General features: G+C 41.7%; 1 protein-coding gene across 2 annotated transcripts; it reads right to left on the reverse strand.

Moving 5' to 3' along the window:
- Positions 1–915: 915 nt before the first annotated feature.
- LOC112880414 lies at positions 916–12652 on the reverse strand. 2 transcript variants are annotated; one of them, XM_025945026.1, is made up of 16 exons: positions 12327–12652; positions 9022–9144; positions 8119–8236; positions 7509–7589; positions 6553–6665; positions 6391–6432; positions 6164–6307; positions 5992–6076; positions 5732–5913; positions 4555–4719; positions 4396–4467; positions 4202–4313; positions 3134–3526; positions 1570–1904; positions 1407–1474; positions 916–1025 (listed from the first exon to the last, which is right to left on the reverse strand). In XM_025945026.1, the coding sequence occupies exons 2-16, from the start codon at positions 9136–9138 to the stop codon at positions 1013–1015; spliced, it is 2040 nt and encodes a 679-aa protein (XP_025800811.1). In that variant the 5' UTR covers positions 9139–9144; positions 12327–12652; the 3' UTR covers positions 916–1012. The 2 variants fall into 2 exon arrangements, with proteins under 2 accessions (XP_025800811.1, XP_025800812.1); XM_025945027.1 differs by lacking the exons at positions 6164–6307; positions 6391–6432.
- Positions 12653–23157: the final 10505 nt, after the last annotated feature.

Here is a 23157-nt window from a genome sequence, read left to right on the forward strand (position 1 = left end):
AAAACGTACTTTTTCAGGAAAATAAAAGGGCCATCTGAAAAGTCATCATAAAGCCCCAAAATAGGTTACACTGGAGTAGAGGAGCTAAAAAACGTGGCTTTACCAGTTTCTCCACCCTCAAGTATTAAAGTGTTCTTAAAATTAGCACATCACCACAGAGAAATTATTTTGCCAAACATTTTGCTAAACGATTTCGATTTCACCCAAAAAGCTGTTTAACCATTGAAGCCAAACCTAGAATTCTTAGGATGGCCCAGAGCCCCACCAAACAAACCTTAAGTTTTAAAGCAAATTTGCAGCTTAGGATGATCAGTAATGTTCAAATTCCCTGTGAATTTCAAGGCAGCGCTAAAATAAACATATAAGACAGAAAGCTCCCCAGAATTTCTTGTTAAATTCCCTTGCCTTATTGGTTTAACAAAAGAATCCAATTGCTCGAGGAGATGCGATTTGACTAAACATCTTGCTACAGCCCATAAGCAATGGCAGCAAAACATGAAATAACCAATCATGCCCTGTATATTCCAACAGCGCTACGCTGAATTAAGAACAAGACCAAAACAACTTCCTATTCTGTGCGTAAGCAATAGCAGACGACAACACAACGTTCAATAAACATTGAAAACTTAAGCTATACATTCTCATAACGATATTATTGATTGCAAAAGTCCTCCACATGCTCCGGCAAGAACAACCAGAGAAGAGGCTTGATTCATCAATCATCACATAACTAATTCCAGCCCGGAAAAATTAAACTTGTACATTTTTTTTATAAGGAACTTCTACATAATGGAGATAGGATGCCGGTGTATGGTTGTGCACTCAAAAATAACAGCTTATAAGATGCGCAGAAGGATAACGTAGTTGCCTCGTCTAGTGTCCTCAATGCCAACTATATACTACTAGATCCATTTGTCTCAGTACTTTCACCATTTGCCTCGACTCCTGATTTGACAACCCGCTGTGGTAAGCAAGAAACTGGCAAGATTCTCAGCTCACAAGCATATTTGAATCAGTCGCTGGTTCTGCAAAAATATTCAGTGGAAAATGATTAGTCCGTAAATATCAACTGACAAGTCTTATGGCGTTCTAAAGAACTGAAAGCAGCCGGGGTTCTAAGGAACTGAAAGCAGCCAAAACACGGATCTCAAGGGACCACGAAGCAGCAAAACATCTATCCAAATTATGTCAAAAGCTCCACTTGGATCAATAACTGAAACTGCAGTATTGTTCGATACTCCAATGTTGCATAGGTGAGTTTCCTACTACACCACTAAAGAATGTAAAGGCTCAAAGACTATATATGGGTACCATTTGAGCTACAAATCATTAAAGCTCAATGATCAAAAAAATGTATCCAAGATAAGCATCTACAGTAGATTTATAATGATAAGTCAGCGTCCCACCTTTGTCTTTTAGAATTAGGCTCATCACTTGGGCCATCCCTTGCTCTGTTAGCATTCCCAGATGCAGCCTGAATCCAGTGCCAATGTTACAAACCAATTAAGAGATTAAATATTTTATCAAACATAATAAAACATAATATGCAAAAGCAGAAGCAGCACTTGCCTGTGAACGTGTGCTGCCACTGTCTGGTGGGGCACTTTGATTCTGTGTTTCAACTTGGGAGATAAATGGCATAATTTGTCTGACCATGCTAGAAAAGCGTAGCGCCTCCTCACTGGCTCCTGACACGTGTGTTGTTGCATGATTTCTACCATCTCCCTGCTCAGTGGAAGCCATTGGTGCTTGCTGATTCGAGCTATTTCCTCGAACATTTTCTCCAGGGAGCATTGATCCAAGAATGTCCATTATATGAGAGAGAGTGACCAGGCCATTCTGCTGCCCAGGTGAGGTCTCAGAGCCATTTCCCACATTGACATCAGTTGGAGATCCCAAATTACCTGTAAAAGAAATCAGTTGTTATCTTTTTTCAGGACGAGGATCATCCCATTTCCATTTCAACAGAGAAAACAGAAATTCAAGAAAGTCTGACACTGAATGAAGCCACAGAGCCAAAACAAGAGCCTCGCGCATCCTAAACCCCTCTAACCTGATTCAAGCTAGATAGGTTAATGCAAGGGCAATCAGTTGATGATCTAGAAAAGCATAGTACAACAACGCCTTTTATTTCTTTTGCCGGAGCAGCAGGTGAAGCAAAAATATCAACCACCTGAATGAAGAATAGTAAAACAATACCATAACATTCATTGTGAAAAGCATCTATAAAACAAAGTACGGCCAAGAAAAGGTAATGCATATTCATGTAGAGCATGGGTGCAATCAGATTGAGTACTTGGATGTTAGTTTTCATAATATCAAAAACTAACTTATCAGATTCAAAGTCCGGAAATATATATATTTGTAATGTTTAAGTACTAATCAACAAATTTAGCATAGGAGTCATTTGAATTTTAAAGGAAAAAAAGGAATATCGTGAAGATTATAGCATTGCCTCAGCGCATCGCTTGAGTAAGTGGATAATATTATATCAGATGGGCAGCTATCCTGAGTCCCAAATGGGGCTTAGTTGTATCTGAATTCTCTCATGTCAGCTGTTGGGCGCGTTTGCAATTCTGTAGCGGACTTAACTGCCTTAGGAGGAAGCTCAAGTACTAATCAACACATTTAGTATACAAGTTATTTGAATTTTAAAAGAAAAAATGGAACATAATAAAGATTGGCACTGCCTCAGCGCACCGCTAGAATACTCGGATAATCTTAAACCAGATGGATAGCTATCCTAAGTCCAAAATGGGCCCTAGTTGTATCTGGTTTCTCTCCTGTTCAGCTGTTTCTCGCATTTGTAATTCTGTAGCGACTCCTTAACCGACTTAGGAGAAAGCTGATTGTTACATGATCTCATGCTATGGCAGGGTCACACGCTAGATTGTCTGTGCAATGGCTGCCAGTAATTTGACTCAAGTCATCAGTTAAGCGAAGTTTCTTTTAAAAGAAAATCCGAAACATAGCTTAATCTGATTACTGCTAGCTAAATAAGTCACTGCCAGATCAGATTCAATATCAGCTCAACCCGGGCCAGTCCAACCATATTGTGCCCCCTAGTTGGTTTATTGAAGACATGCAACACATTAAAACAAGGTAGAAAAAGATGGAAGCGAGGAAAACTCACCTGCTTCATGAGCTTGAGATGACTGAGGAAATGATTGTTGATTAGGATGGGTGTTACTACGAGCAGGTTCATTTGGAGATTGACCATTTCGTTCATCACCACCACTAGTGTTTGCTCTTTGTCGAACTCTGGTGATCAGTGGATAGATAATACCAACACCTCCACTAGAAGACCCTGATGGAGCACGACTGATGCCAGCAGGCATGGCAACCACTGTTCTAAGCGGCAATAGTCTAACTCCAGACTCCACAGAAAAAGGAGAGCCACCCGCAAGCCCTGCAGATGCTTCACCAATATTTGCATGTGAAGCATCTCCTGTCCTATTTGCATGTTGCTGTACTTGTGCACCAACCGGCTCACTTGGGTTAGTACTGGCTACAGGCACAGACCCACCTAACAATAAAAAAATAATGTGTTTAATAACTGCCATAACCAAAGTAATGTGCACTCAAGAAAAACCAGATACCAAGATACATCAAGTTTAGTATAGCTGTTGATTGTGCAATCTACTAAGTAATTTCAACTGACAAACCCAACTTATCCTTTTTTTTAGGGGGAACACACCAAATTGTCCTGGTTTATAAAGCATGCAGAGAAGATCTCAGATGGAAATCCTCCATGATCCACTATCAAGTTTTCAACCATCCGCCACAGATTGTAACATATAAATTATCTATTGCCAGGCCCACTCTTCTTGTACTTATTTATTTGGGGGATTTTCATCCATACCACCACCTAAGGGGTGCTTTTAATCCATACCACCAAGCCAGTCAATGGAATTCATTGACACGGGCTAGCAGTATAGATGAAAAGTACACCTCAAATGCTATAGATGAAAATATTCTATTTATTTAATATTGTAGACATTGAATCCAAAATTCACGACCCTGATTGACACTAGTCTTGAAAAAGGCAGTTCAGCCATATGAAAGAGGTCAGCATACTTAAAGTTAGACGTGATGTGACTAATTTATATGTAAATTCAGTTAAAGAAATGTGACGCCTGCTGCAAGATGATGTCATACCAAGAGGAAAATTTGAGGAACAGACGATAATAACATTACTCACCTGTACGGACATGGATATCAACATCTCTTGGATGTAGAACGGAACCTTGCGAACTAAGACTAGAAAATAATGTACCCATTTGGACAGACCTTCCTGGAAAAAATGGAACAGGCTGAATAAAATAAGTTAGCACACAGGCAAACATGACAAGGGGATTATCAGTGAATGTTAGATTTAAATGTTTAGTAACTTACTTGAACCATAAGAGGATTAGGTCCTGAAGGAGATATATAAAGAGCTGGTCCAGAGTTTACAACCACTTCTGACTGAAAGAAGGTAAAATAAATCAATACAAAATTATAAACAATTTCCAAGAGGAAATAAGTTCGGCATAGTTGTCACAGAAAACCTACAGATACAGGATTTATACGAAGCAGCATTGTGGTGCGGCCAAGTTCCAGAAGCAAAGAACCAAGGTTCTGAAGGAGAGATCCCAAGCGAAATGCACTACTTTGAAGGTCCCTTCGTGTTGCAGGATCAGTTACATTCTGAAGACCTCCCAATTGAGCTGAGAGTTGCTGGATTGATGTATCAAGAGTATTAATTGAAAATGACAAAAGTTTATAAGCAGATAATTAAATAGATGCAACAAAATTCAAACAAAAAATACATGAGCCATGCATTGGAATCATTTCTTTTTTTGGAAAAGATCACAAATAATTCATTCTTATTGAAGCGCTACAGTATACATGCTAAAGGAGGAGTTAACACATTTGGATTCCGCATTCAATATCCTGACTTAACAGATAACTTATTACCAAAATAAAAGCACTGTTATAGTTCAGTCATGATCAACACTGTCAGGAATCACCCCCTCTTGAGTGTACACACATAAAAGCACAAAACAACAAAAGAAGCTTTTGGTCAATGCGGCCATTCAAGCCCTCGTCGTTCTCTCACATATATATAGCAGATACAAGGCTGCGCACCTTTCCATGATATCCTCCGAATTAATGCAGTTGATGCCATATGATCAGCTGAAATCTAGCTAGAGCAAATAGGAGTCAACTGACACTAGCTGGACCTGGACACACTCTAGTAACAAGATTAATGCTAACAAACACTGAAAGTTTCCTTGATACTATACAACTGACCAAATAGATAACGAGAACCATTTAAAAAGAATAACTGGGGACATCAAGTGTATATGCTTCTATTTTTAATCGACCATGATGCTGTGTATTATTTCAATAAGTTACTTCAAGGTACACAAAAGTGTGTATTAACCAGGGAATTCTTAAGAAACCAGATGCCACTGTAGAGCTCTCAACATTATCCTACTATTGGTTACTGGATTTAACAGAGTGACAACCGAGGGTCCATGAACATTTACCATCACCAAAATAGCAAGAATTGAGAATTTTATATGTTTATTATCAGACATAGATGAGGTTTATTATCAGTACAGATCAAGTAATGCACTATTCCTCAACCTGATAGCAATAAACAGAAGACATTAAACTATGCACCAAATAGCCTAATTAAGATTAGCTAACTGGTGCCAGCAAGAGTTTGAAAGATGTTACTTACAGATAGCATTGCACCAGCCTGTTCAACAACGATTTGCCTAGTAGAGTGCATAGTTTCAGCTAGCAATGACGCAGTATGAAGCCCAAGTGTAGAAGCTGATTCAGGCTGGCTTTCCTGATTTTGTGTACCACCAACACTAGTACTTCCTGCAGTTCTGTTTTCCACATTACCCTCTGCTTGTCCTGTAGAAAAAGAGAAATGGACGTGAATCTTAAGTAAGCCACATAATGGATGTAGCTCATAGGAGAACAAAGTCAGACCATCATGATTAAAGCCTTCCCTCCTAAATGAGACCCTCATAAATTCAATGTACTGTGACATAGTTGTCAAGGCATCAGGGATGACCTACCAACAAAGGAATAAATGAGTTAAATATATCCTGATATCTTGGAATCAAGGTGAGTATGTGACACCGATCAAATGAATATTTACATTTGGTTGTGATGACTCATGTGCTGGCTCAGACGGGAAAAGCAGAGGAGCTTGTTGGTTTTGGTCAAATTCAACTCTTACAGTATTTGGGATGGAAGATTGTGTAGGCTCTGAAGGTCTGGTGTCAGAAGATGCTGGCACACCCTAGTGTCAGAGAAGTTATTTTCAAAAAGTTACTTTAGTTACAGTCTAAATAATCTAAATTACTTTTAAGATCAATGGATTACCGAAGATTGTGCGCTGATTGTTCCAAGTACACTTTGGAGAATCTATCAGAAGACGATGACAAATTTGAACATAATTAAGCCACATGTCAAACTTATAGTTTCTTCAGCTAAAGAAGGGTAGGATTGAATGTCTCAGTGCACATAGGAATTTTTTAGTATCACCTGCGCAACAAAAGCTGGGAGTTCACTGCTCCCAGGATCCACATTAACAGCCTCAAGTACAACACTTCTTGCCATGGTGGGACCACGACGACGGCCAGAATTTGATTGGTTAGCTGTAAAATTGTAAAAAATTTACAGTGCATAGACATTAGAATCCAGAATGGAACATGGAATAGTTCTAAGATGCAATGTGGAAATGTAAAGCTAGTATGCCCATAATGTTAGAAATAACACAGTCCAGACATGTTGCACACTATAGGATTATCTGGAACGAGCCCAACAAAGATCGGATCATCAGAGACAAGTCCTTCATAAAGCAAATAATTTAGTTTAGCTTGAAGAGTGTGGCTGAGAGTGTATTAATTGCTATATAACACAAGCTGAAATATTAAGTCAATGGCACAAACTAAAACATAATGCATATGGAAGATCTAAAGCACAAAAGATGAAATTAGCTTACATTACAGATAACATTCCAAGGTAATACTACTACATCAACTTAATGGGCATGTATTAGGTCTTAGAAGTGCAAATTTTACATCTTGGAGAAGTAAATAAATAGGCATGACTAGAACAGCGAACCTATTAATAAAAAAAATTGAAAGCAGTACTTTAAAAAACCACATTTGTTAAATTGTGTGTGTTCCTAGAAGATAACAGATCCAATACTAATACTTCGAGTACTTTGCAGTACTGGGAGTATATATGAAACTAATAGTTGAACACAAAAACTAAAATGTGTTGTGGCAAAAGCTGCCGCCACACACTAAATTGCTCCAATGGAAGGACATAATTCAACAGGTTGACCGTAAAATAGGAATTATACCTCCACAAATATTGGACATCTTGAAAGATTCAAGGCTTCAAATTAAAAAATATATGCTTTATTCAATTTAGAAATTTTATCTGGTTAACAGAAGTTCACACAAATTTACAATTCTTATAATTTTACAAACCTTCAGTTCCTGCATTTCCTGATGGAGCTAAGTGGCCTGGTTGTCTAACAACAAGATGCAATGTATGACCATCTTCAACATCTAAAAATATCATTAGGGAAAAGCAACGTATTGGATAAATGACATGATTAAACTCCTCGTAGTAACTAAAAATTGATCCTATGCTCAATATACAGGACCCACAGCAGAAATTAGGGACATAAAACAGATGCGAGTTATCCATATTGCTTATCAACGCACTCAGCAAGATTTTCCCTTTTGACTAATAATTCTTCTCTATTTCTACACATTTATTGATGGTAAATCTACGAATCTTTACTCAGCAAAAATACTATAACATTACATTTGGATTGGAGGGAATATTTGAAACTAAAAAGACCGAATGAAAGAAAATTGGACAGCGAAAAAAATAAACAGGTTTTCGTGCAAAGTGGTAACAAATTAAACCCCAACACAGGCAATTTTCGGAAGTATGACAGTATTTAATGTGCTTGACGTCATCTAGCAATCAAATACATAGGGCATTCTCTGTAGATGGAGTAAGCAAATCTCAAAAGGCAAATATAAAAAAATAGAATAAAGAATGCAAAGGTTAAGTAGAAAAGGATACGATAAGCAGACAAGAGTTCATCATCCTTTAAGACTCTCCCACGGCAAATCAAGCGTTGCTGTTCAGACAATATTCCTGTTACAGTAGCAATTTTTTCCTTCAACAGAGGAACCGGCACCTGTAAATGGGACAACGGATTAGCATGTGGCATGCATAAAAAACAAAAACGAAGGGTTGCAGGGGTTAATGTAAAAAACTCATAATCACTGCAACAACTATTTTGGTTTCCATTTCATTTGCTGTGTTTTTCACTGAGGTTCAGAGGTAGCTCTACTGCACACAATCGCACAAAAGGCCATGTGCACGAACATATCCAGGACCCGCACATAAAACTATCAGAGTTATAAATGCTTCGAATAACCACAATCCAGATACTTACCCGAAGAAAAAACAACTAGCTACAAGGTGACAGTTGAATCTTCAAAACAGTTTTGGATTTATGAGCAGATGCCTTGATTAAAACTTACTCAGAAGTTTTTGTGATAATTTAAGACATTTTGCGGAACAATCCAAATCAAAGGCTAATAGCCTACCATATCCAAATGAGTAACAACATTTATTTAAGAATCTTACATGTACATTTAAATATTTCTAAAATTTACTGATTGGAATTAAAATGCACTTCGAACTGTTTGGACACAATAAGAAATGGCCTCAGAAATGACCACCATGTCATGAAAATGATTAAACATAGGATATTACAGATATTATTAAAGTTACTTGGAAAAGTGACCAAGTTAACCATTTATGTGTAATTCAGAAAACACTATGATTGTGAACAAATCTTGCATGGAGAAAGCCCTGCCTTCTCACCAAAAGTATGCAACCACAAATAACACGCATGTAATTATGTAAAGTATTTGTACAAACAAACAGTTTATGAGATATGTGTTATCAACATACACATTTATTCACACGCAAATTGTATGTCTGAAAATCCAAGGTCTTGATTTTGATCTCAATTGTAGTCTCAGAATCTTCAGGGCAATGTTGCATTTGTACATCTGAAGTACTCTCCATGGTCTCCTGTACAAAAGAAATTTAGATCCATAAAAAGCAAGTTTATATAATTTGTATCAAATAAAATTAGTTCAAACAGAAGAAAACGGGGAACTCAATTGCATTGAGAATCCATAGTAGGACTTTGTAGCCTAACCAAACATGGTATTTTGTCTCTATGATAATGCAAGTAACAAAAAGCATCTGTTTATTCAACCAAATTCACATAGATTGTTATAGGGATCTGGAGAACTAGTAGCAAAACAAATCGCAAGCATGCTCAATGGTATGATATAGTCCACCACAGGTGATGGAGCAACTCGACTTTATTATATGTAATAACACCAGAATGAGGAGCCTGAGCCGGCTCTCTCGTGGGGAGATCTAGATCGTTAATAAAACTCCTCCGTGGTAGCTAGATCTTAATAAAACTCCTCTGCAGGAGCTGGTTGAATCCAGAGACGACGGAGGAGAATAAAAAGGATGGTAATTTATGGGAATAGGTAAGCACTAAACAGCAAAGCAGATGCAGAAAGTAACAGTACAGATAAAGAGAAGGTAATCAACAAAAGATATATGAAATACAAGCATCAAACAATTATACCACCGTCAACTTCTAAAATACTAAATGTAGCCCCACCCCCCGCACGCAAAAAAAAAAACGGAAGGATGGAAATAATAGACCCATATGAACCATAAGTGGAAGTGGCTTATTTAGACTATGCGGTTTATCAGTTCTATCTCAAGGTGTGTGTACCAGTGCAGTGAAATTTACGAACGCAAATATGGCATTTCCTTCACCTAGTTTTTTAAGAAATTGACTTCAAATTCATGAGATCAGCTAGCATGCACCATGCAGGATGGGATGCATATGTCTTATGCAGCTGCTGTAAAATCTTGATATATATATATATATATATAAATATATATATATGGCATCTTAAGGAAAGTGAAACCATATGGAGAAGTGGGTGGTTAACAGAAGCACTTTTTGGGTGGGACAAAAAGAACATATATACCTCTTGCTCTCTACTGTGAAGTGAACCTAGTGGCAGTCTAACAAAGTACAAAATCATGGTTGCAGTGGCAGCAAGCAAGTACGCCATGAAAAAAAATCAACATTAAGTGCTCACCGTTCTCTTTACCCTAGTGTATAACCTTACATTTCATCAAGCACAAGTGCCCCAGAAGATCACAGAGGCTAAACCCCACCCCCAAACAGAGACACACTGCTTTAAAGATGTCAAATATGCCGATTGCAACAAAAGGCAGCACAATTGCTCATATCTTTAAGTTGAACAATACCTACAAGTTAAAGCTTATGTTACCCACTAGTGCTTGCTAAACTGAATTGGTCATCTCTAACATGCCATGTAAAAAGGTTAAATTGACCATGTGAAAATATAAGTACTGCTCCCTACATAAGAGACGGACTATGAGGTTCATCCACCACTGAGACTGTTTCAAGTGTTCAAAGGAAAAGGAGAAATCATGCATCTCCCCTCACCAAACTACTAGATCATGTGCTTTGCATAGGCTTGTTTAACTCTCATGCATGTTTTTAAAAAATGAAGTACTCCTACATGCAAACAGTTCCAGTGCAAAGAGCCATTAAGAGTTGATCTCAACAGAAAGGCCGCCTCAATAGCCAAAATGTAAATACAATGTCATGCCCACTTGCCTGCAAAGAAACACTGATACCCAATACAGGAACATCCACATCACCACAAACATCTCTAATCCCTACAATTAGCAGACTTCCTCCACGGCGTGTGCACAGATAGATACCCTAGGACACCACCCAATCGCCAGCCCCCAAAAACAAGACAAACCCTCACTCCACCACCTCAAACGCAAGACCAGCACAATCAAGATTTTGCAGCAGCTGCATAAGACATACGCATCCCACCCTGCATGCCAGCGATGGATCCAGGATTTAAGGCCGATGATGTCACAGTGACCTTTCGCGTACGATCATGAGTATTAAACAAAAAATGAATATGTCGCCATGCCATGCTCAACAACAAGTCGCAAATAGAAAACCTTGTGGGATGAAAGCGGTCGGGAAATGTCCCTAACCACTTTCATTTTCGTCATTTTATTTGGAAACAAGAAATCGGGAATGCTCGGTCGGAAAAGCGAAATCGGATATACAGGATGTCGGAAACAAAATAATTCAGACAGAAACATGTCGATATCGGTCGGGAACAGATAACAAAAATCAGGAGCATATAATCATAACCTCCAACGCTCAACTAAAAATAATGGATGCAAATGACAGTTCAATGAAAATCCAGATGCAAATGATATATAACAGTCGCTCCCAACCCTTCCTATTACCTCTCAAAAGCCAATATATAAGTTTTCATAGTATTATATAGTCCCAGCCAGAAAAGGAAAAAGAGATATAAGAAAGCGCATGTTTTAGTTATGGCCTCCTCTGATTGGTTGTTGACGTGCAGGGCCTGCCCCTTTACTATCGCACAGACCAGACAGATGGTCTACCTAACCCCCAAGCAGGCCCCCATGCACATGCGGCCCATTCTTAATTCATCACGGCAGGCAGCACTGCAACAGCAGCTAGCAGCTGTTGGCGGCACATTTTATCCCACCTCGCGCAGTTAGGTGAGATGGGAGGGGCTGGCGGTCTATATTAGAAGGCCAGGCTCTGAGACAGGTAAGTCAAAGCCAAGGTGCCTTCCTGTGTTTGGGCGGCCAAGGAAAAACAGAAAGGAAACAAACAAAACTGGGAATTCACGTGTCAAAACGGGAACCGAAGAAACGGTCAGGAAAAGCTCAAAACCAATTCCGTTTCTGTTCCTGCATCTCGGTCACCGAATTCTGATCAGTTTCGGATCTTCCTGACTAAAATGGGAATCGGTCAGGAAAAGCAGGAAACAGTGCCAGTCAGGATGGGAATTTTCCTGTCCCGTTTTCATGCTCATGCTACACCTACCGCAATGTTATGACAACATCTTGCAACACCTTCAGCATTGTACTCCTACATGGCTTAAGCGCATTTTTTTGGAGCCTTCGGTTTACTGACAAAATTAATATGGCTTACGCACAAATCTTCGGAGCCTAGGGTTTTACTGACCAAACTATAACATGGCTTAAATACAAATCGCATCATAATGGCTACTCTTTCGCATCTAGTGTGAAGAAATTGACAAAAAAAAAACGAATCCGCAGTTCTAGGGTTTGCTTACCTTGGGCAAAGGAACCGGTGATCCGGCAGCCGATGAGGAGGGAGGAAACGGAGACGAGAAGCAGCCGACGAGAGACTAAGGCGCGCGGCGGCGTCCCTGGGCTCCCCTCCGATGCGTACAGGAGGGCTTGGGGCTCCCCTCGGACTAGATAGGAGGGCGCGGGGCTCCCCTCCGATGCGTGCGGGAGGGAGATGAGGGCGCCTGCTTCCTAGACGGAGTAGAGGGAGGCCGTCCGCCGCCGCTACCTCACCGGCGATCGGCGTCACACCAGCCGTCCAACAGATGCGCCGCCGCCGCCCGCCAGGTGGAAGGGGGGGGGGGAGGAGCCGAGTCGGAACGACTAGAGAGGAGAGGAAACCCGCGAGTGACGCGCGCGTGAGTGGGATGGCGCCGTCCCGTATTCCCGTCGATTTTTGCGGACCGCCCCGTCCCCGATCCACTCCAACAAACTACCTATCCTCTGTCTCTATTCTCTATCCTCGAAAATGTGTATAAGGACCCCTAATAAATATTTTGGGGTTCCTAAGGACACCGAAAACGAGGATTGATCGAGGATGGCCTAACCCGGCTAACCTGTCTCGACCCATTCGAAAGAAAAAAACCCGACCACTACACCGGACCGACTAGGCTGAAAACCCACTGCAGTTCGGCAATATTTAATTCAAAATCTGACTCGACTCCTCCCTCAAATAGAATTCAGTTCAGGAATAAATAAGTTTGGTTTTTTCAATCCAACACGATCTTTGATCAGATTTATTTAGAAGATACATCCCAATATCTCAGACAAGCTAGGGAAGTGGTTGTTCTTCTGCACCATTTCCCGCCATTGCGACAATGGCATGGAGCTCGTCAAACTGTCACGTCTGTTATGAACCGTTTATCACTATAAAAAATAATTTTGCAGTAGTATCCTGTTTTTTAGAATGATCCAAAAGTTAACCCGTTACTACAAACAGAGCCGGGATTACTCTAGCAATTAAAAAATATTTTTAAGGACGGGTGACGCCATCACTTGCAAGGGCATAATTTGCAGGGTAGGTGATGGTGTCACCCGCCTCTGGAATGCATTGTACGGGTGATGGGATCATCCGCTTCTAAAATTAATTTTCAAGAGCGGGTGATGGTATGACCCGGCCCTACATATGGTCCAGCATATAAATTCATAATTTTTTCATATAATATCTGATGAAGTCAAATTTTATATCAAAATTGTAGAGTTTGACGAGATCTAAAAATTTTGTAGTTGATAATTTTTTCATTTGAGATTATTTAATAGTCAAAAACATATTATAAATTTTCTAATTTTAAAATATAGAAGTTTTGAATTTTTTTCAAACAACCTCGGTTGTTGACGGTGGGTGAGTACCGCAAGTAGAGATTCGTGGGAAATCTCGTTTACAGATTCGGCCAGGAATGTAACACGCAGTAGGATTCCGGCCGTGTGACGATCAGAAGATAAAAGGATTTAGACAGGTTCGGACCGTTGTGAGCGTAACACCCTACGTTCTGTGTGGAGCATACTTGTATTCAGTTGAGTCCCCTCCCCTTTTACACATCGTCTATTCTATTTACAGCCTTCCCTGTGGGTCCCGGATAAAGGCTTACCGCCTTAAGTGTGAATGTGGCGCCTGATGAGGCGTGCCGGCCTGCAAATGGCGTCCGCCCGCCATGCAGGGTCTTGTGCCGTGGGTTAGGAGTGTCGTCACCCGAGGTCCTCCTTGAGGGACCCCAGAATGCTCCGAGGTTTCTTCCGGGCTCCGTTCATCGTCCGGGGGCTTTCCTGTGTGTTGCCCAGGGCCGCAGGCGCATCTCTCCATATCTATCTGATGTGACGGGAGGTTTGAGTGGTGGGGGCCACCCCACCATCCTTCGCCAAATGACGTGACGTGACCCGGGATGGGAGGTTTCCTCTGTCCCGGTCGCCGCGCCATTTGAGAGCACGCACTCTCCCGTAGTCATGTTGTTTTATGGGGAAGACGCGCCGCCCACGTGCCTCACCTAGTTGTAGCAAGGCGGGCGCATTAAATGCGCCGTCAGGCGATCCCTTCTCCACGAAGGAACTGCCCCATCCTGGAGAGGCACTTGGCCTCCCACGGTCTCAAATCCTCTAGAAGGCGTCTCAGTTTGGCCTATTACTACTAATGGCCTAGGAGGGCCTTTAGCCCGTTTATCCTTAATTTTGTCCAGGGCTGGGTGGACCCCTTTCCCATCATGCGACAGATGTCGAGTAGCTCTATATCAAAGTTATGGTGGTAAGATCTGAAATTTTATAGTTTATACATTATTAATTTAAGACCGTTTAGGATCATAATATTATTTAATAGTTGTGCCCTACCCATGGTTACGACTAATGTAGTATCTCGTACAACTCATACAACTCAAGTTATACTTTTAGATTTCCACAATCTTAACTTTTATATACATTGAAATATGTTTGGCATATTTTTTTTCTCTGTAACATAGTTCACAATAACCATAATGTAGAAGTTTCACTTTTTAAAAAATTATTTTTCTATATTTAAAGATTTAAATAATTTTTCAGAATAGAATAGAAAAATATTTTCAGGGCGTGTGGTGGCGTAACACGCCAGTGGAAATCAATTTTAGAAATAATACAAAAGAATGGCATACCTCATAAAGTCACGAGTCATTATGTAGTACGATGGAGAGGAGGGTATGCGCGAGACTTTAGGTAAGCGGTTCAAACCCTGTTTAACACAAGTATGCATATTTGGTAAAAGAAGAGGGGCTTATGGATGGTGGCTGATTGACTAGGATATTTTTTTCCTTTTCTTTTGTTGTTTTCAATTTTTTTCTAAATTTTTGTATTTATAGGGGCTAACCCACCCCTACAAATTAATTTCTAGGACGGATACGTTATCCGCCCTTGCAAACAACTATTTCTAGCTGCGAGAAGAAAGCATGGACATGTACCGATTCCACCACTATAAATACATTTTTACCCGCCTTTAAAATTCTTTTTTAGTAGTGTATGAGATCTACTGAAAGGATCGATGGACCAAGAGGGGGTGAATTGGGTCTTTTTCAATTTCTAAAACAAGGTAAAGCAACCTTAACCTATGCAAAGCTAGAAAGGCATCAATTTACCAACCGGGTAACTAAACAATCTACGCAAGCTAGGAAAGATAAAAAGAGGTAAAGCCTAGCAAGGTAGAGCAAAGTGATGATCCCTAAATCAAGCACATGAAAATATTGCAAGAAAGATAATGCTTGAATAAGTAAAATGGACAAGGGACAACCGGATTTTTTCCCGTGGTATCGATGTGTTGGCACACACCCCTAATCCACGTTGTGACACTCACAAAGAGTATTGTCACCTCCCAAGTCACCAAGACGAGGCCGCTCACTAAGAGTCTCCATTCACCATCCCGGTGTGGTGGAGATCAAGCCACGTACAATCTTCTTCTCCGGGCTTCCACAATCCTTGGCAAGCTCCGCGAGAATCACCTCGATCACCAAGATCGCCTAGGTGATGCCAATCACCAAGAGTAACAAGCTAAGGCCTTCTGTAGGATCACTGGACCAGTAAAGAGGCCTAGAGGGGGGGGGTGAATAGGCCTGCAAAAACTCAACTCCAAATTCTTGTTAGAGGAGAGTGCGGCACTGCCGTGTCGAGTGTGGCACTGCCGTGCTCAGACAGAACACAAATTACAGAATTCAAAACTGCTGAAACAAAAGTAGATCGAGTTAATTCCTAGGCTTCCTGCAGGTGTCAGCAACACATATATGGAACTAGAACAGGGAACACAGCAGTAGATAAATAGATCGGCCTCAAACCTTGAACAAGAACGAAACTAACCAATAAAGTAAATCAGCACGCAAGACAAGGATTTATCCCGTGGTTCGGCGTCGCCACAAAGGCTGGCCTAAGTCCACGTTGTTGAGGCTGCCACAAAAGGCTTGGGCTTCACCACAAAGGTCGGCCCTTCCTCGTTCTCAAGTCAAGAGGGTGAACTCTTGAGATGAGGGGTGATTTTACTAGCTGCAAGAGAATGTTACAGACCTCCCAAGGCTGCCACACGAAGGGGCAAGCTCGAGGGCGACCACTAGCCGGCTAGGAGTGAACTCCAAGAGTAACAGACCCTAGATCCGCCGGCCAAACGTGAACCAAATGCTCTTTTGAGTGGGGGAAACAGTAGATCTGCTCTCCAATCGAAGTTTGCTGCCTTTTCCCTCAAGATTTGGTGGTGGGATGTGGAGATCCGCTTGAGGGGAGAGTTGGGAGCAATGGAGGAGAGAGAGAAGAGCTCTGGTTCTGTCTTCTGCGAATATGAACGTTGGGAAGCCCTGTATTGAGGTCTGTAACCGTTGGGGAATTTATACCCCTCTGGTCCCAGCGGTACATTAAGTGCAGCACTGCCGCACCAAGGCGCGGCACTGCCGCACCCATCAAAACAACTCTGCTGGATATGAAATTTTGCTGGCTGTTTTGGTTGAGTACGAGGATGTGGTTTTCAGGATTTGAGCATTTGGTTCAACAGTTGGACAGTTGTTCTTGGATCCCTCTTTATAGTACGGCTTTCCTTAAACTCAATATTCAAAATATAAAATAAATTAAGCCTTCATGAGTCAAGATAGCCATCAAATAGATTTGGGGGATCCTCCAACCTGTACATCATCCTCTTTTTAAATTACCTGCATGTCATCTCGATGAATCTCATTAGTTCCCTAATTAGGTGGTCATCAACACCAAAACCCACAAAGAGCTTGATTGCACTTACAATCTCCCCCTTTTTGGTGATTGATGACAACCCAATTAGAGCTTACAAAAATATAAACTAAAACTGAGACTTTTTCGAGAAATGGATGTAGGAGCCTCCCCCTAAATATATGAGTTGGATTTGAATTCCAATTTTGACATAAAGGTCAAAGTTCATATATTTAGATGTGATTTGGGGGCTCCCCCTACATCCATGCCTGCTGTGGGGTGCTGAACACTGTGTCAAAATAACAATACGTGATGCATGTGACAGTTCAGAGCATAATAGGATCTGCCTGTTGCAATGGGGTGCAGCACTGCTGCACACAGGTGCAGCACTGCCGCACACAGGTGCAGCACTGCCGCACTCATATGCATCAGTCAGATCAACAAGAAAGATTTCTCAGCAAGACATATATGAGAGATAATATCTCTAGCATAAATATGAAGTACGCTGCAGCACACAAACACATGCATGTCCTTATCCGATACAAATAGAGTCATATAGGTAGTAATATTACACAAATAGAGTTTTGATCGCCTCTCAAACTCACAACCTAACATCTGCTCTCATCGGATCTGACATGAAACACAGCTGCAGCAGGGACACGGCATCAAAAGAAAAGTTTGACCCCTCTAATTTTCTCCCCCTTTGGCATCAAGTACCAAAAAGAGAAGAGAAGATAGAGGAATCACTCATCATCATCATCACTTGAATGCTGTCCTGAGTCACTGCTCTGCTCTGTCCCAGAAAGATCAGGCAACTCAAACTGAGGTGGGACAGGAGCAGGTGGAAATGGTGCAAGCCCAGCACGCTCTCTGGTCCTTTTGAGTGACTCTCTGAGCTCCATCCTTGTGTCATAGGCTGTCTGAGAAGTATAAGAGCAATGTCCAAAGATAGCTCTCATCCAAGCCTTAACAGTGCTACTCAGCCCTCTGCCACTGCTCCTAGAGCGAGACCTAGAGTGAGAACTCTCGGGAATGTCCTCACGACCCCTGGAGGTGCCACCAACTGTCTCTGTGGCTACTGCATAAGACTGGGTCTTCTCAATATTATAGACGGTGTGGAAACCATCCTTAGGAAAAATATAACCAGAGACCCTCTCAATCATGAACATAAGATAGGGAGCATAGGGCAGACTCCTCCTAGCATCATCCATAGCATAAGCTAGCTGCACCCAAATGAACCTACCAACATTGAATTTCTCACCATCAGGAAAACGAGCAAGCAAGTTTCTCACAAAGCCACAAATATCTGAAGCTGCTCCATCCTTAGGATCAATGGTGTTCCTCAGAAGGTTGTTCATGACATAATAGTAGCTTTTCAGACCACTTCTCTTGCCATCTGCCTGGTTGGGGTCTCTCCAACAATGGCTAATGTCACTGACCCTGAAAGGATTATCCTGGTGAATCCTGGAGTAAGTTCTGTGCATCTGCCCAAAACTAAGAATCTGACACAAAGTGATAAAGCTAACACGGTAATGTCTACCATCAGTCATCCAGTGGATCTCATCTGAATCTCTGTTCCAAAAGTATGTGGAATGAAACTGAGCAAGGATTTCCACATTCCAATTATACCTGAAACCCATGATGTTAGTCAACTCATATTTCTCACAAGTGTCAATTGCAGCATTGAACTCGGGCTCATTTTTATCTCTCATAGCTGCCCAGTCAATATAGTGCATCTTGCAAATCTTACTCTTCTTACAGTCGAAGATGACAGAAGCATAGAAGTTGGAATGGAACCCATCCCAAAATCTATGGTCAACAACTAGACTCTTTGGATTTGTGTAAGTATTGATCTCTCTAGCATCTGCCACTTCCTTGAATTTTCTGTAATAGCTTTCAAAACGGTGATTTGCTGCATTCTTTGGAGCTGTGAGGTTAAATTCTTCTGTTCTTAAGACCATGTATCCAATGTTAGCATTTGCAAGGTGAAGAGGAGTGCCTTGATCACCTTCAGTAGGGATGGTGTACCCAATCTGCTGCTGCAACTCCTCCTGATGCATGTCCTGCCTGTGAGTCTCTCTGTCAACTGACTCTCGAGGGGCTGCACTGCTGCTGGATCCCCTCCCCCTGCCTCTGCGAGCAAGCTGCTTCCTAATCGGCTTTCTCTTGCCTCTCTGATCATCACCGTGCTCCATCTTTTCTTTATCAAAATCTCTGAATCACAGTCTAAAAAATTATGATATTTGCTCATGAATTTGAGAGAATAAACATGGGAAATAAAGACTTGACTTTGTAGAGAGTAAATCCAATCTATTTGGTTATCAATGATGTGGATGAAAGAGGGATATATTGCTGTTTGAATCAACACAGAACATTGATGTTCTGCCTTGGGCAGCACTGCCGCCCTCCCCCTTTTTCTTCCAAATCATGGAACACCAAATTGATTCAATTTAAACCATCAAAATCAATTCTAAATACCCCACATTGCATCTAGAAACAGAAATCCGAGAGCAGGAACATCACATTGCACAGATCGGACACAAACAGATTTGGTTAGGGTTTTACCTTGACTACCCGCGTGGAATGGAGAGGAAAGGAGAGAAGGGGTCCGGCCAGGAACCCTAGCCCTTGGGTGCTGTCGAGCAGGAGGACACCCAGAGGCGGCGCAGCACTGCTGTGACAGGGCGCGCGGCGGCCGTCACCCCGTGTGCGCGCGAGAGGGAGAGAGAGCGCACGGTCACGGGCGACGGGGAGAAAAGAGAGAGAGAGGAAGAGTTACTGCAGGGCCAGAGTAGATAGGAAAGAATAAAAACGGGCCCCCACAGAGAGAATAAGTCACGGGTAAATTTTTAATAGAAAACCGTAAGTGCGGCACTGCCGCACCTGCCCAGTGTGACCAGTTTTAGCTACCATCTAGGTGACTCTTCCTATCTTAGATATGGACCTATATTTTCCAAGTTTCATGACCAGAAACAAATAATCAATACAAGCTATGGTCAGAAACTTTGGAGCTAGTTTTGCAATTAGTTTTGAAACCCAATATGATGTTTTATTTTAAAATTCTTTTCCTACACATGCTAGTTGATCACTCAAAAGGTGTGCAGGAGTTCAAACCACGTTACGAGAATCAAGTATATTTAGCTCACTGCGCAAAGCACAAAACCTTGACTCATCAAGAGGTTTAGTGAAGATATCGGCTAGTTGTTTTTCGGTGCTCACATGGCGAATTTCGATATCTCCTTTAAGTTCGTGGTCTCTCAAGAAGTGATGACGGATGTCAATGTGTTTGGTGCGAGAGTGTGCTACAGGATTGTTTGCAAGTTTGATAGCACTTTCATTGTCACACAAGAGTGGGATTTTTGAGTATTGACATCCGAAATCTTTTAAGGTTTGCTTCATCCAAAGTAGTTGAGCACAGCATGCACCGGCTGCAACATACTCGGCCTCGGCAGTGGAAAGGGCTACACAATTTTGCTTCTTAGAGCTCCAAGACACTAGGGACCGTCCAAGGAATTGACAAGTCCCCGAAGTGCTTTTTCTATCTACTTTGCAACCGGCGTAATCGGAATCCGAATACCCAAGTAGATTGAACTTAGAGCCCTTGGGATACCACAAGCCAAGGTTAGGAGTGTGCACTAAATATCTCAAGATTCTCTTAACAGCCGTTAAATGGCACTCTTTCGGGTTAGCTTGAAATCTAGCACACATGCACACACTAAGCATAATGTCGGGCCTAGATGCACAAAGATAAAGTAAAGAGCCTATCATGGAACGATATACCTTGGTCTCCACGGGTGCTCCTTCTTCATCAAGATCAAGATGTCCATTGCTTGGCATGGGAGTTTTGATTGGCTTTGCATTCACCATGTCAAATTTCTTTAACATATCTTGGGTGTACTTGGTTTGGCATACGAATGTCCCTTCCTTCAATTGCTTGATTTGAAATCCAAGGAAGAACTTGAGTTCACCCATCATAGACATCTCAAATCTCTTTGTCATGGTCCTACTAAACTCTTCAACATACACATGATTAGTACTACCAAATATTATGTCATCGACATATATTTGGCACACAAATAAATCATTGCCAACTTTATGTGTAAAGAGTGTAGGATCGGCTTTGCCTATTTCAAAGCCTTGTTTGAGTAAGAAATCCTTAAGGCATTCATACCATGCTCTTGGAGCTTGCTTAAGCCCATAGAGCGCCTTATGGAGCTTGAAGACGTGGTCGGGGAACTTGGGATCTTCAAATCCTGGTGGCTGCCTCACATATACCAATTCTTGAATTGGACCATTGAGAAATGCACTTTTGACATCCATTTGGTATAACTTGAAGTCATGATGAGCAGCAAAGGCTAAGAGTATCCGGATTGCTTCAAGCCTTGCCACCGGTGCATATGTTTCGTCAAAGTCCAAGCCCTCAACTTGAGTGAAGCCTTGAGCTACCAATCTTGCCTTGTTCCTTGTCACCACGCCATTCTCATCTTGCTTGTTGCGGAAAACCCACTTGGTGCCGATGATGTTGGTCTTGGGTCTTTCCACCAAGCTCCACACTTGATTTCTCTCAAAGTTGTTGAGCTCTTCTTGCATTGCCAAAACCCAATCTGGATCCTTTAGAGCATCTTCAATCTTGGTTGGTTCCTTGGGTGACACAAAAGAGTAGTGTTGGCAGAAACTTGCCAAATGTGATCTTGTTGTTACTCCCCTTCGGATGCTTCCAATGATGTTGTCAATAGGGTGATCCCGTTGAATGATTTGGCGTAGTTTAGGATGCTCAACATCTTCTTCTTCTTCTTCTTCTTCTTCTTCTTCTTCACCTTCAGCTTCTTCTACTTCAAATATGGGATCAAGATTGACCCCCTGAATTGGTGGTGCAGAAGTTGGTGAAGCTGTTGCCGAGGCAGAGGGAGCAGCACTGCCGCTCCTAAGTGCGGCACTGCCGCTCTGCTGATTTCCAGCAGGAGTGTGCTGCACTTGGTCATCGAGTACGTCAGCGGAATCTTGTGCAGCAACAACTTGTGGATCCTCCTCATCTGTGGCCTGAACTTCTTGTGGCCTAATATCACCGATGGCCAATTGCTTGATTGCCTCACATGGTGGATCCTCCTTTCCTACAACACTTGAATCAACTTGCTCTACTTGAGAGCCATTAGATTCATCAAATGTCACATCTATTGTGACTTCAACTCTACCCAAGGTTTTGTTGAAGACACGATAGGCATGCTCATTTGATCCATAACCAAGAAGAATGCCTTCATCAACTTTAGGTGCAAATTTAGAGGTTCGGGGCCTTTTGTTTAGAATGAAACATTTGCACCCAAACACCCTAAAGTATGATACCTTTGGTTTGTTACCAGTGAGAAGTTCATATGAAGTCTTCTTAAGTTTCTTGTGTAAGTAGAGGCGGTTGATGGCATGACAAGCGGTGTTGATGGCTTCACACCAAAAGATGTCCGACGTCTTGTACTCATTAAGCATCGTCCTTGCCATATCAATGAGTGTCCTATTCTTTCTCTCTACTACACCATTTTGTTGAGGGGTATATGGGGTTGAAAACTCATGCTTGATGCCCTCATCATCAAGAAATTCTTCAACTTGGGTATTTCTAAATTCGGTCCCATTGTCGCTTCTCACTTTCTTGATAGGGAGACCGAATTCCTTTTGTGCCCTTCTTACAAATGTCTTTACCTTGTCCTGTACCTGGCACTTATCAAAGACAAAGAATACCCAAGTGAAACGGGAATAATCATCAACAATAACTAATCCGTATTTGTTACCCCCGATGCTAAGGTAGGCAACCGGTCCAAAGAGATCCATATGAATCAACTCCAAAGGTTGAGTGGTGGTCATGATGCTCTTTGGTGGGTGAGGTACGCCTACTTGCTTTCCGGCTTGGCAAGCGCTACAAATCCTATCTTTGTCAAAGTCAATATTGGTTAGTCCAAGAATGTGGTTGTCCTTTTGTAGTTTGGCCAAGTTCCTCATCCCAACATGAGCTAGTCGGCGATGCCATAACCAACCCATGCTAGATTTTGCCACTAAACAGGTCTCAAGCGTAGGCTCACTTTTGTTGAAATCAACTAAGTAGAGCTTGTTCTTGAGGTGACCTGTGAAGACAATAGAGGAATCCTCCCTACTAAAGACTTCCACACCCTTATCCGT

This window comes from Panicum hallii, chromosome 2, assembly GCF_002211085.1.
Source record: "Panicum hallii strain FIL2 chromosome 2, PHallii_v3.1, whole genome shotgun sequence".
NCBI lineage: Eukaryota > Viridiplantae > Streptophyta > Magnoliopsida > Poales > Poaceae > Panicum > Panicum hallii.